The sequence below is a fragment of the Rhopalosiphum padi genome, chromosome 2, assembly GCF_020882245.1.
Source record: "Rhopalosiphum padi isolate XX-2018 chromosome 2, ASM2088224v1, whole genome shotgun sequence".
In the NCBI taxonomy this organism is placed as follows: domain Eukaryota; kingdom Metazoa; phylum Arthropoda; class Insecta; order Hemiptera; family Aphididae; genus Rhopalosiphum; species Rhopalosiphum padi.
In genome coordinates this window covers 86669818-86686120 of record NC_083598.1, presented here as the reverse complement: position 1 = coordinate 86686120, position 16303 = coordinate 86669818, and the positions used below count along the sequence as shown (strand labels likewise).

Sequence of the window (16303 nt, the reverse complement as noted above, 5' to 3'; positions counted from 1 at the left end):
CTTGTAAGCAAAATCAGTAAAACTGAACTGTAATCCAATTGATAAATAAATTTAATATTGAAATAAGGTTTCGATTTGAATTTACCCCAACAAGATATCTACTAGGTATTGATTTTGTTTATTGTTATACCAACATTGTTCAGGACGTAATTTATTACGACATAGCACCTATTAATAGGAGAGGGAAAGAGGTAATTTAAAATAAAATAATTGCTTGTGACCGTAAATCACGAACAATATAGTTGAAAAGCTGTTCAGCCGTCTGATGTCAAATGGTTTTAAGAATTACATAAATCTTGGCCGAAAACTACGTTTTGATAATTTATATGTAATGGAAAGATTATATATTTTTAATTTAATAACGACAATTTGTCAAAACAAAAAAATCTTATCTATCAAACTGTGTTTGTATTAAATTTAATAAATTTTATTTTTTGTAATTTTGCAAATATTCTATTAAAATAGTTGGATAAAATACATCAAATATTTTAATGATTTTTTTCAGGACAATTATTTCTATTAAATTGAAAATATCTGATAAGCAAAATATATTATACGACTCGTATCGTTTAAAATTTTTAAGTAATAGATGTTTATTTATTAAAATAAATGCTACCAACAACGAGTGCAATAAAAACACAATAACAAAGCAACATTGTATATACAAGCGCGCACACAACTGTAGATAATAATCATATAATGTAGACAATTTGTTACCCAACTACCGCCTGAAGATGCACCTTAATTCTAGTTGTAACATAGATGTTCTCTAATTGTAGAGAAAATAAACAGAAGATAATAAGAAAGTTAATAAAACTATACAATTATTAACATTGATGAGACAATTTTAAAACTATATGTTTTGTTCGCATCAATTTTTTTTCTTAACGACATATATTATTCTTGCAACTTAAAAATTATTAATGTTCTTCATTGGACCGTGGGAATATTAAAAATCCTAATCTTCCAAACTTAAAGTAAAAGTCATATAATAATGCCTATTATTACCAAAGAAAATTTATACTAGTAAAAAAATTATTATTCAAATTTAAATTTAATGACACAATAAATTTAGAGTGAAAAACATTTAGCTCTAATGAAACTATATATTATTATGTACTCGTACTACTAGCTGTATTTGGTAGATACATACAACTACTAAAACGCATACAATGGGAAATGTTATTTTTTAATCTAAGTTATCCGTTAAGTGCCTAATAAGTAATAATTGTATAAACTTTAGTAACTCACCAAATTACATATTTTTTTATGCGAAATATTAACACATATCTTTTCATCGTCATATTTGTTTTCTATTACATTCAAATCGGGTTGTTTATGTCTTATCGAAAGCCACTTATTAAAAAAAAAGAAACTCCACCACATATTTTATAAGTTAATTTAATTTCTTACTGAATATATATGAGTACATACAATAAAATTATGAATAATTGATCAAACACGTTAAGAACACACAATGAACTATAATATTATGGTAATTTTATTCGAAAATAAGGCATACGCTACGTATGACATTATCTAATAAAACTATAAAAAACAGAAACGTATAATTATCAAAATAATAATTTAAATCATTATATATGGCATATCTTAATGTTTATCGTTTAAATATGATTCATCAATGTTATTTATTGTATAAACTACTTTAATAACAATATGTTATTAATCGTTGTTTAACGATTTTTGACATTTTTTTTACACACTCACATACATATACACATCTAATAAAATAAAATGTACATAGTCAATAAATTGTAATTTCCATACCAATTACCAATTACATCATATATATATATATATAACTTTAATGAAAATATGTGATAATGTGGCACATTATAGGGATAATCTTATACGTTCAATTTCTTGGAAGTTAAAAATTTAAAAATTAGGAAATAAAATGAAATGAATATGTTAAACGCTATAGGTAGTACGTATAATATTATATATTATAATGGTATAAAATTGTAATGAGTATAATATAGTTTTGGTAATAGTAAAATAAATATGATTTACTTGTTTTTAAATAATTAGTTTAATTAATATTAGCAATAGACTGTAAGGTTTAGCAATATAATTTACTCATTAGATCAAACAAAACATTTTTCAACACAAGACAAGTAGAATAAAATCCATTACCTGAGAGACAACTTTGGTAGCCAAAGAGCCACGGTTTCATTAAAAATAATAATAATTCAGTGTTCATGTGTTTTTAATTTTTTTTTTTAATTTAATTTAACTTAATTGTTATTTATTGGTAGAAAGTAATTTATTAGCCAAAATTAATGCACGTTACTGTTGATTATGAAGAGTGTATGTAATATGTATAGGTATGTATTCAAAGCCTGTTATGTATATATGTCTCTTGACATAGAGAAAAAAATATACACACATATCCTCGGGAATACACGTTTTAATGATTACAATGGGTATTTTTCTGTAAAAAAAATATATGCGTATATATAATGTGACGGTAGTGGTGGTATGGAGCTCTATACTAATGAATGTTACACTTTTCTCTACCCCCGCCACCCCAAATTTCAATCGAGTTCATTAAGTCCCGCGGTGTATTTAATTAATTAAAATTATCCGCTCTAGGTGGCCATGACGTGGACAATAAATAACAGTGGCTATGGCCCTTGCCCAATAAATTATATAAACCGAATGTTGGGAGTGGACTTCGCCATAATGTGTCACCGACCAGCAGCAGCGTCGACGGCGATGGCAGTGATGGCGTGCACCAGCATATAATATTATGAATAACAACGGTAGTAGTCGGTCATGTTAAACGGAAAATTTACTGGAAAGCCCATCGTCCGCTCAATAATAATAATTATGATAATTTATAACAATAATAATAACGACCAAACAGCGACTCTCCGTTTTGAATATCAAATTCGTATGCTATTAATTCGAAATAACATATACATATATATTGTACGATGACGTATAATGTGATGATTATGATGGCAGAAAACGTAACAAGCGCTCAAGTGCGTCGACACCGAACGGAACGTCCTAAATACGACACAAACACTGTATACGCGCGAGTTAGAGTATCAGCCGGTGGCAGCAACTTACGGGCGCGCATTGGGGTATGTTTTATACGGTTTGGCTTGGCTGATTTATAGCTCATCGTCCCCCATGCCCACCCACCCAGCTGGCTCTCACTGATTTCATAATAAACTATATTATATATTGTATACATGTTTACGATTTTTTTTCTTTTTTTAACTAACCCGATGTTTATATAGAAAGGAAACCGTTTCATTTTTAATGAGAGCATTACGTGTATATACTTATACGGATGCAGTAATTTTTAGTCAACCATTATTGTCACGATGTTTTTGAGACTATACAGTATATACACACACACGCGCGCCGGGCGGATAACACTCAGAAAAAGAAGAATGATCACGTAGAAGTTTAAACCCTACGTACATACCTCAACGGTTGGCAAATATCCAAAATTAATATTAATTTGTCTTATAGATCCGACACAATATTATGACAAAAATATCTAAAATATATATATTATAAGTTTATAATTACTATTGAGACCTGGGGTGAATGTTTAAAAGCAGTAATTTGTTTACGTTATCCAGACCAAATACAATGTTTTTTTGCTAAACAGGGGGTGGGTGGTTTATGTTTAAAACATTTAAAACTAAGCCAATAATGATTGAATTATTTAAAAGTTATTTAAGTACGTCTATATATAGTACCTACTTTCATTAATTATTAGTTATAATGTCAAGTCATGGTAATTACTTTTTGAATCACAACCAAATAACTAAAATCTTTCCAAATGTATTTATTTTTTAATAGTCACAGACATTTAAATTTACACGTTGTCTAAATAGTTTGTAGGTGTTTGTTACGATTCAAAAATTACTAAATAAATTGTAATAATTGGATTCACTGTTTACATTAAACAATACTTGCTGAATTACTCGAATTTATTCAAGGAAAAAAGGAATAATAAACTAAATAAACGAACAGAGTACCTAATATTTTTAAAAAGAAACTTTTTAGTCAACGACAACCAAATTAAATAATAATAATAATAATAATAATAATTTTTTTTCAGTGTGACCAACGGCCAACTGAAATTTTCATATTTTAAAAATAAAACGTATACATGATGTGTTTACATCACCCTTTAAAGTTTAAATTACGGGATAAAATGTAGTCAAGATCATTCCTTGAAAAGTTCTCTGCCTACCTCTGAAAATACCGCCAAAAACGATTCAGCTGTTACAAAAATTAACCCTTGTATACAGAGACATTTCAATTTTAATTATTTTAAATATTTAAAGAATGTTATACAGTAAATTCCCGTTACAACAAAAAATCCCGTTATAACGAAAGTCATAGAAGTCCCCTGCCGAAAATCGGGGCTTATAAAGAGCTTATACGAATTTTCGTTACAACGAAATTTCCGTTATAACGAAACTAAAATTCGGTCCCTGGAGTTCGTTCTAACGGGATTTTACTGTATTTATATAAATATTTATGTATATAATATTATACTACAAAAAATAAATGAATAACAGACGATAGGTATTATCTAAAATGTGTAATTTAATTAGAATCTTACTAATGTAAAATATGAAACTAGAGTGATGTTTATGTCTTCATAAATAATAAAATATAAATAGTTTTTAATAATTAATTGAATGCATAATGCAAGTAATATGAGTTGGTACGTTAAGTATAATATTAATATTTTATTAATCACAATTGCCAGTACTGTCATACAACACACACACACACACACACACACACACACACACACACACACACACACACACACATACTGACATACATACACATCAATAATTAATAATATTTTTTTTTTTAATAAATATGATATAAATTATAAAATAATATAAAATACCTATTAAACAATCAATTACTATTTCAACAAATAAAATGTATTTCATCTAAATTTAAAATAATGTACATAATATATGCATATTGCATACATACATTAAAAGCTTTTTTTTATTTTATTGTATGCATATTTCCAATTACACAAATACCCAAATAATTATTTTGAATGGTAAATAAAAAAATAAGTTTTTATAAATTTTCTAATACAGTGTTATGTATAAAAATTTTATGAGTATAATTTATAAACAATACAGTGATAAGAAACCCAGACTTGGTCAATATCAGAAACTTAATAGGATTAAAGCTTCATACTCATTAAATAATAAAATAAATAAATAATCTTGATGTCAAAAATTATAATTTTGAATCAAAATCAAATTTTTTATTTAAACAATAAATCATTCTATCTAAAACAATTCTACATTATATGGAAATTCATTATGCTAAAATATAATATACATAAACCTACCTTCATTCACAGTGAAATCAATGACTGAATGACCAAAACTATAAATCATAACTCACATATTACTAATCCACTGACCACTATTAATGTTCTTACACAATATTTTTATTTTATAATATTTTAGTTTAAATACCCATAATTAAGATTTTACAAAATTGAATTATTCCTAAAGAGATGACCTTAAATTATTTATTTCATTTAAAATAAAATGAAACATTTTATATTGCTACTAATGTAATTTAATAAAACAAGCAATTTAAAAATTATCTTGTAAATAAAGAAAAAAGCAACAATTTCAAATTTTAAAAACATAAATATTCATACTATAGAAATTCACTTAATAATTATGACTAAATTTAACCATAAAACAAGCAAAAGAATTATTCAAAATTACCTTTTCTATTTTTTTCTTATTTGGTGACGGTAGTTGACTAGCTAAATGCAAGGCATTTTCAGATGCTATCCGGTTGAATTTTTGGGTTCGATCCTTTACGCTTATCTGAGGCTGCTGAGGTTGTTCATTCTCTTTCTATACATTACATACACGCAAAAGCAAAACACAAAATAATAATAAAATAAGCAAAACACATAAACATAAAAAAAAATAAGCAAAATAATCCGGCTGTGCTACTTTTAACCATTTGAAAACAAATCCGTAAAAAGAGTTAACCAAAACAAAATATAAAGAAAGTTTACTTACATAATTATCCTTAGAATTTACTATAACATTATCACTTAATTCAATCAATTTAATTTTCTCAGAACTTCTACGCCTAGGAGGAACAGGTGGTGCGGCTTCTTTAGTTGGTGAACATTCTTTAGGCGATGCAATAGGAGAAGGTGGTGGACGATAAGGTGGAGGTTGTCTATAGAATGAAATTGAGAGTTAATTAAACATTTAATGAATTACTTAGAACACGGATTATTATTTGCCATTCATACCTAGCCGATGGTGATACCATTGGAGATCTTTGTTGAAATCTAGGAGGGTCAATAAGAGAATCTTGTGATAATGAATGATGTACAGAAGATAATCCAGGATAAGAAGTTAGTGAAGTTAGAGAAGAAGCTGTGCTCATGGAGGGTTCTAATGATAAACCAATACAACCAGCCACTCGAAAGCGACGTTTAAGCATTAAATACTTTTCTCCCTAAAAATTAAAAATAGTAATATTTGTGTATAATTATACAAGAATGATTAAATTGTTGTATTACATCTTCTCCACAGATAACGGTAGCCACAGTGTTCACAATTTCTTTAAACTTAAGTCTTGCTTCAGCTAGAAAACAACAACGTTTTTACCAACTACCTATATTATGATAATAATAGTAAAACAAATGGATTTACCTCTGTTTTGTGGATTTGTTAGAAAATATTTAAAATGAGTCACTAGATCATGATTAGTAACTTTTCCATCGTTCATAATCATGAAATCACGGACGGATTCCAAACTTAACTCATTCGGAACAGCCATAATTTCAATATAATTTTACTAAGTATATAACAACCTAAAAGTGCATTTAAATATCTGAAAAATTATATAAATGTTACAAAGTGAATAGCCAAAAACACTAGCTTTGTAAATGTAAACGCTTAACACAAACTCTCAATTAACACAAGAAACTACAAAGTATTAAATTAATAATTTTATTTAATTCCAAACAATTAAAATAATTAGTAAATACTAAATACTGATAACAAAAAAAAAATATTCAAGAATCCGTTATCAATTCACCGTGATTATGACAGTTATAAAAAAAAAAATAGTACCTTATACTAGGCTACAATATGAACACCGTAACGTGTGTCTATATCAGGGGTTCTCAACATTTTCATATGTCATTTTATATAACGTACCTATAGTACCTGCACATAAATAATATTATTGTACATTTTTTTTTTTATACAAACATTATTTAAATATATAACAGTACCAAATGCTTAAATTGAATGCCATTTTCTTTTTATTCCATGTATTTTTGGAAAATAAGTTAATTAATTATTTAACGCATAACCATTCTGTTACAGTTTCCATAAAAATTTCAAATTTGTAAGTGTACAGTCACTCGTTAGGTACTCAAAAAGTCGAATAGATACTGAAAGTAGGTGCCAGGTAGGTATCTAGTTTGCTATTAGTTATACCTACCTTTATTTTAAAATATTTTACAATAACAAAAACATATCACAGAAAATATAAAAAATAACAAAATAAAAATTTTAAATTGATATCTATCGAAAACAAAAAAAAAACATTCCACAAACTAACAATATAAATTATAAAAAAAAATGCTTTACCTACAAATCCATAAGCACAAACCAACTATCAAGTAAGTTAAATTTTATTTAATTAAATTGTGGATATACCTATATTATTCAATACAACTAATTGTCTTAAACTACAATTAATAATTTATAATGACCCGCATATAATTTAGATAACTAATTAGATATGTTTGTTAGTAATTATACGTAATTATTTAAAAAATGTTTATAAACATTTTATGATTTCTATAGAATACAAATAAATATTGTATATTTGACTATTTTATATTATTTGATTATTATTATTGTATACATTAAACTAGACTTTAAATTTAGATTGTGAGTTTAGTTTCTTAGGTTTAGATGAAATAGACACTCGTTATACAACCAAGCAAAGGATGATAATTTTAATTGATGTGAAAAATATGCCAATATTTGTTATAGTGGAATATATTTTTTTTTTTAAACTCCATATGTGACATACCTTTTTTTATTGGTCAATGTACTCGTATAAGGTATAAGTACAAAGTACATTAGGGTTTAATGAATAGCATCTAAAAGTAACTCAATAGTGATTCATATATCTATAGATAGGGCCCGGATTTCAATGCAAAGTGCATCTTTTTTTTGGTTAATCTTAGACAATGTTTTCCTAGTCCATAATTTAATTCATGTAACGGGTGCTCATTGTTGAATTTTTTTTTTTTTTTGAATTATTATGTAATTTTATTGGTTTTTATGCGTATTTGTTTAAATACCTACTACATAAATTTAGCCTATTCAAAATATTATCTAAAGATGAATTGTTTTATTGACATTTAAGTTGTTTTCGTTTAATAGGTTATCGGGTTTTTCCATGCACATTATAAATTATTCGATTCATTTTAATTCAATTTTTATCATATCTTTATTACCTATTGTCTGTGGTACTCGAACAAATAACAAATAGTTAATTAGTCAGTTTTTTTGATAAAATAATAATTATACCTTATTTATAAATTACCAAATTGCATGAAAAAAATTATAGGGCATTTTTGGATATTTTTTTAGAGTATATCTGTATGATTTTAAAATTATTTAAATCCGGGTCCCACTTATATATACTTACGACCTACCTATACTGTATTAATACTTCTTCAATAGTATTTATCTCACCTATATACAGATCTAATTCTCTGCGAACATCCATATAATATATAACATAAATTACCCACTTTATACTTAAGTATTCTAGACTAGTATTCTAAACTTAATTGTTTATTATTATTTATTATATAAGATTTATATAACACGAACGATAGACAACAGTGTGTGTACACCTGATACTTGCTTGTAGGTTCTGTATAATCACTTCACGCGAATCTAGATACGTAAACCTTAAGGTGTTAAGTAACATATTCCATACTCAGATTTTTATATTATTTTATTGTCACATTAGACATATATTGTATAGTATAGAATTATTCAACAACCAGTATTACAAAATTATAAGTAAAATTCATTTTTGCTATTGTGATAATTACATTTATCTTAATTCATAATTATTTATAAATGTTTTACAAATATTGGCTATTGTTAATATATACTAATATAATTATAAAAGGTACAATATATTTTTTTTCTTGTTTTGTTTTTATTTATATCATGGTACATTGGTATTAACCTGGTGTGTTATTGTAAACAAGCAAACGATAATTAAATATCAAAAAACCTATATAGCTTCTGTTGTAAACACTGGGTACCTATATGTGATAACTACTTATGTAATAGGTAGCATGTTATAACTTGAATACTGGATTTAATGGATGTAAAATATAGAGGTACGGAAGGCAGGTATATGTCAGCGAATTAGCTGTAAATTACCATAATAATAAAATAATAACTATAATTTAAAAAATATTGCTGCATTATTGTGTGTAAGTATAAGTAAGTATTATAAAACCAAATGTAGACGATATAATAATCCTTTTCATTGTTGTACTAACAGTAGGTATTATATTCGTACATGTAAAGGAATCGGAGCATTAGGTACCAACAAAAGTATCCATATACATATATTATAATATAATTTAAGAACATTATATGAACATGACAGTAAAAAAACTAAGGAACTCGCTTCTGTTGAATATGGTAGGTTTTAAGTAAACCCTTTTGGCTCATCATTGAATATCGGTTTTAGGGCACTAAGGTTTCGATTGGGCCGCTCAAAATATAGGCTAATTATGAGTGTATAGTTGTAATTTTATTTTTTATAATAATGATAAATTAATAAAAACATTAATAGAAATTATAATTGAATCGGATTAATAAACCGTACAGTAGCTGTTGCTGTAAACTTTAGAAATCCAAAAACTCGGTAGATCGATAGCTTTCTTATCCGGCGGTGGTGAGGTCACTATATATAATTGATATTATGTTAAAATTGAATTCGATAATAAATAATTGTATAGGTTAAAATATGTAGGTAAACAAAATACTGTTATGAACAAAGACGATTTATCTTTTAATGATGATATTATAGTATTTATGATGACGTATTATATAATTTATACTTTATATTATGATTGGTATTTTTTAGTTCGGTAGGTTTAACATATTTTTTCCGAAAATATATAACGTGTGTAACTTATTAATCAAAACTGACACACCGTTCGTTTTATAAATTGTTTAAATACTTTAAAGTCTAAATATTTTAAAAATTACGTTGCAGCCATATATTATAAGAAATAATAAAATTAGTAATGTTAATAGTATTTATATAGTATTTTTAAAATTGAATTATAAACATACAACAAATATCGTTAACAGAAAATTTATTATTTTTATTCAATTATAATATCCTAATTTGTCAAAATTTGAATTTTAAACTCTTATAACTAAATGGCTAAATATAAATATTGTAGATATGCAATTAAAATATTTTTCAACTGCTGTAACGGCAATAATTTACGAAGAACCTTGAATTACATTCTTAAAGTGTAAAGTATTTAAAATTGTATGAATATTTTTGTTTTATAAAAATACAATAAATAAATAATAATAATAAAAAAAAAATACAAATGACAGTTCTGATCATTGAAATATATAAAAAATCAATTTAGATTCAATAACATTATGTTCTGGGGTTTGGAAAAATTTTAATTTTAATAATGTTGTCCAGCATATAATATATATAATGATCAGGGGTCAACTATATAGTCGATACCCTAACCCTATATATATATATATTAAATATTTAGTAACTTAAAAATAATTTTTCAGGTTTTTAAAAAAATTCAAATGACTCCAAAATAAATTTTTTCAACGTATTTTTATATTTTTTTAATTACTATAAGAGCAACTTATACAAGAAACCTTGATTGAAATTTGAAAATTTTTTAACTTTGAAAAAAAAATGTTATTAATTGAAGGATATTTTTTGCTTCAAAAAGACTGATACAAAAAAAAAATTAATAATAATAAAACAACAAAAAGTTGTTCTAAAACCAATGTAAACTCCATTCAGAGACTTCAGAAACTAAAAAGTAAAATAAATCTACTTAAAACAAAATTGTTCAATTAATAAGTATAATATTCAGCAAAAAAATTAATAATTTTATGTATAAGTTTCGACATATTATTTAATATTGTATATGTATAATATATTAATACACGCAGCATTAAATTTATTTTAATTGTCCACATTTTATATAAAACAATACCATTAAATACTAATATTACTAAATATTGTATAAGCGAGTATATCTATAATATATTTATGACGTATTTATTGGTTGTAAAATAATTAAATTTATTAGCTTATACCATTAATAAAATGCACGTCATGTAAAATATGGCTCGGGCGAGGTAACTGGGTAATACCTCTTTAAATGATTTATGAAATATATCTCTATAGAATCCTGTATAGTATTGAGAATGGGCATAAATGGTGACATATAAGAAGATTAATTAAATTATTTTTAGAATGTAGTACAATTTATGCGTGGGTTGTGGTTTGTTAAGTATTTCAAATGTTTAGAAATATTCTTAAATGAAATAAGATTCACGTTAGGTGCAGCTGATAACTATTAATCTAATTATATATATTTAGTAAAATTATTTTATATTTTTTATAACTACTATTATATAGATTGTTGTTAATAATTGTAAAATTATTTAAGGCAAATTTGATTACAATTTATTATACATTTTAAGAAGTTGAACGTATCGTTTGTATTTTTAATGTACGACTATTAGTTTATTATACAGTCACAATATTAACATTAATATATGTATTATAAATTATAATATATGTTATAATATTCACAATTACTTTAATCCTTACTGATTTTTTACTTCTATATATAGTCGCATATATAGCTGCACAGGTGTAGGCCCATAGATATTATGCATTATAATAGACAATAGTAGCAAAATAACGTAAACGGTAACTGGTAAGAATAAGTACACGTTGTTATACAATTAATGTTTTTGATGTCGCAAAAGTCCTATTTTTATTCTATTATGTATAATATATATATATATACATATTTAATGCATATTGTATCCGCTTGTGGCTTGTACAGTGTACAATTATTATAGGTACTTTACCTACGCATTAGGTATGTCCGTTTTCTCGGTTCCCGTATATCTATTTAAACATTTAGTGACTGCAATATAATATTCAAAAATATATTAATAATTGTCCTAACTCCTAAGGCTAAACAAACAATAGGAGAGCAGTATAATAATATTAAAACGGTCAGTCGCACTGTTTAAACGCCCCAACGTATAATATACATTATATATATTGTATGTTTGTGTGTGTGTATGTATGTGAAACAAACGCATTGCGGAAAACACTACACACACGAACACATATAAAACAGGTGTTACACACACACAATCTCGTTTTCAGGAAATTCGACCGCTTTTCCCATTCCACTCAGGAAATGACGGTACACAGCAATTCGATTAAAAACCGTTTCGTACAGAAGCTTTTATGGACCGGCTTGTTAAACAGAGTGCCTACGATCATCTATGTGTTTTTGGATAATGGATATACGGTAGTTTGTTAATTTTTTTTTTCAGTTTTGTTTTGTTTCAATTCGAAAAACCTGTTCGTTTTGTTGTTTAACCTGTGTAACGCATTTTTTATGTTTTATGGACAATCGGCGGAAATTTGTGCGGATTACCGAGAGTACCTATACGTAATACGTATGTATAACGTTCTATAGCCCGTGAAAATGGGGTGCCGTTTTAAAAAGAAATAACAAAAAAAAAGGCGAACTACACAGTTCTGACAGGAAAGAGGGACATGAGCAATACTTCAATGGTTCTCTATAGAGTAACCCATTTCAGTAGTGTCTTACGTCCGGAAAACGATATTTCATTTGGTTTAAAATAAAATTGTCAGTAAAACACAGTAAGGTAAAGTTGTTCTCTAGAGAATTCAAAAAAAAAAAGAATGGTATGGTTAAAAAATTACTTTTATTTAAAAATAAAAATAATGATATAGTATGCATATATACCGTATATTGATTCGTATAGGTATATTATCTTATTTAACATACATAGGTATTTTTATCATAAAATAAAAACTAAATTAAAAATTTGTGACATAAATAGTAATTAGTAAATAATTAAACATGTATTGAAAAAGTTATCTAATATTTATACTATTTTATAGTTTATTAAAGTACTTATATATTTAAAAAAAAATGATCTAAAATAATAAATTATATAATCAAATAATACTAACAGGCATAATATAGCCTATTATTTACTATTAATGTTCTTTAACCTATAAAATTCTATAGGAAGTAAAGTATTTATACATCACATGCATATATTGCGTGTAATATTTAGATACATACAGATCACAAACGATATGCACACATATAGTTGAAAGTATTGCTGATATATATACATATATTATATTTCTATAGTAAGTTACTACACTCGTTTAGAAATTTAAATAACACAGTATGATGATGTTCTTTTCGGTAAAACGTTTTTGAAGTATAAGAAATTGCATATCACATTGTACACATTTCTATACGATTTTCTCCGAGGGCTACTGGGATCGCAGAACATAATATTTAATATATATATATATAATTCGTATACTAGCATTTTATGCATCACACGACGCGTAGTTGAAAACAAGTTCGGCATAGCGTAGTGGGTATATAATATATACACGCGTACAACACAATATTCGTCTTCGCCCCTAAGACCGACTCCGTGGTTCTCATCTGATGTTTACGATATAATACGTCGCGTATATAGTAAGCATACGGGAGGTATAGCCGTATAGGTAGAAATAGTAATATTAGTAGTCGTTAACAGCCGGCAGTCGCGGCGGCGTCGCTCGAGGTGAATATTTACAACTACGGTGAAATAAAGAGTGAGTGAGAGTGTTCTCGTTGGTCCACGATATATAGAAACAGAGGCTGTGACTATGGGTCGGATGGAGTAGACGAAGGAGATGAGGACACCGCGACAAGATGGAGAGTAAAGTATTATTATTATTATTAAGAGTTAGATACCGCGCGTAGTAATATACTTATACTCGTATAATATAATATTACGAGCGCGCCAGCGTGTACCTATATATTTATATACATTATACATACATATAAGTATGCATGTATAATACGCATACGGAAGTATTCGTCATACACACACACACACACATATTTATATATATATAACACGCGTATAGGTACTTCGGTATATATATATTGTGTTATAACGCGCGCGCGGTATAGTAACTGCAGGCGGTGGTGCGGTGTATTTTCATCGCGTACATACTATATTATAATGTTGGAAAGTACAACAGCAACGTTGATAGCCCGAGGACGTGCGGGCGGGAGAAATAAAATGTTAATTAGTCGACAACACAACGGGGCCCGGCGAAAGTTCACCGTAAAATTGAACTTCGCGGGCGTGCTTGCGCGCGCGGGTCTGTGTTTAGGTATATATATAAGTGTATGTGTGTATGCGCGAGATGTGGTCCCTCTCTGTGAAGGGTATCATTACTAATATTACTACACTATATACCCAGACACCTGGGGCGAATATATATACACAATTCACTATATATATATATATTATACTGTTATAACTATACTGTAGTTAAGCGCGAGGTATACTGGGTTAATTATGACAATAGTAATAACTAATAATGATAATGGTAAATATCGTGGTACAGAGCGTGGGGGATGGAGTGAGAGAGAGAAAGTAAGAGTGAAAGGTCGTGAGGAGCGCGATGATGATGGTTGTCGAGGGGTACATCGGAGAGTCAGAGAGAGAGGAAGAGATGCCAAAGGAGACGAAGAAAAAGGACAAGGACCGGTCGAAGTGGAAAAGGGCTAGAAAGTTTTAAAAGGATTTTAGCCCTCCTACTGCACCTTGAGGCGCGGTGGTCTCGCGAGTTGATATTATATACCACTGAGTTCAAAACATTTGCACGGAAATATTAGAACGGCAACTATGCCATATAATATTATATATAGTCAGTATTATTATATAATATATACACCAGAAAACTGTTGAACATTCGCATGTGGTTTCGGTTTTAGACTGTTGACGAAGCCGCTGCCGTGTACATACTACGAGTTAGTCAGTGCGTTAAGGTCTCGTGCGTTTTCCAAAACGCTTTTGAAGTAATGCACACTCGAGGATGTAATATATTATTATAATGCGTGCGGCGTAATACCTATGGTGGCAGAAAGATACACCGATGACGTAGATTGCTCGAATAATAGCGAAGAAATACAATATATTATTATCGTATATACACGGTAAGCATAGGTACTACAACTGTATAATAATATGTTCAAATATTCTAAGTATTACACACGCACGCACGATTACAATTCACAGTTGTAAATCTTATTACGAGTAATCGCGTACGGGCGTACGTATTATAAACGTGTTAACATATAATATTATTATAATATAGAATGTATGCAAAACAAACATTAATTGCTTTATTATTAATACTTTTATATACATAATGCAATAAATAATAATTTAGTGTTCACTAAATAGATATAAATGAATTTATTTATTCAAAGTTTCAAGCATAACAATATTAAACAATAATCACGATAAATAATTTATTTAAACGATAATTTTTTAACTCACGAAAAAAGAAACCATAAATTCTGTAATTTCAATAAGAAATACATAACATACAAATACACAGTCTTACATAAAACATATTAGTCTTTGTGGGGTAAATAATATAGATATAAAAGATACACTATATTTATACCTAGAAGTAATAATATACTTATAGCGACTAGCACTAGATAGTATACCTACTTGATACGTATTATTATTACTTGTCATTGTATATTTAGGCAAGCTTTTTTTCGGAAATTTCACTTTAATATATGGTACGTAATGTCATGAATGGTATTTTCATTTAATAAAATTGGTTATTATGAAATGTATTTATTTATTTTAAATTCAATTATTTTAATTAGATAGCTTTGAATTAAATATTGAATGTTTAGTGTTTAACAAGTTATACGGTGAAACATCTATGGCTGAATATATACAGTTGAACAATATGAATAAAACTGAAAATACGATATATATGTAACATGTGGATAATTTTGAACAATATAATATTTGAATATTTAGCCTATACCAAAATTTCGGTTACT

The 16303-nt window shown here is 27.3% G+C and overlaps 1 protein-coding gene across 2 annotated transcripts in view; it reads right to left on the bottom strand.

The window, feature by feature from the left end:
- LOC132922007 (ankyrin repeat domain-containing protein SOWAHB-like) overlaps window positions 1-7069 on the bottom strand; it is a 55416-nt gene extending 48347 nt beyond the window's left edge. Inside the window, exons 1-5 of one of the 2 annotated variants that reach the window (XM_060985304.1) lie at window positions 6729-7066; window positions 6596-6660; window positions 6323-6531; window positions 6081-6246; window positions 5775-5909 (exon numbers count right to left, since the gene is read on the bottom strand). In XM_060985304.1, coding sequence (XP_060841287.1) covers window positions 5775-5909; window positions 6081-6246; window positions 6323-6531; window positions 6596-6660; window positions 6729-6855 — 702 coding nt within the window. In that variant the 5' untranslated portion in view covers window positions 6856-7066. Of the gene's footprint in view, window positions 1-5774; window positions 5910-6080; window positions 6247-6322; window positions 6532-6595; window positions 6661-6728 lie in introns of both variants that reach the window. The other variant, XM_060985305.1, reaches the window with a different exon arrangement.
- Between the last annotated feature and the right edge of the window lie 9234 nt (window positions 7070-16303).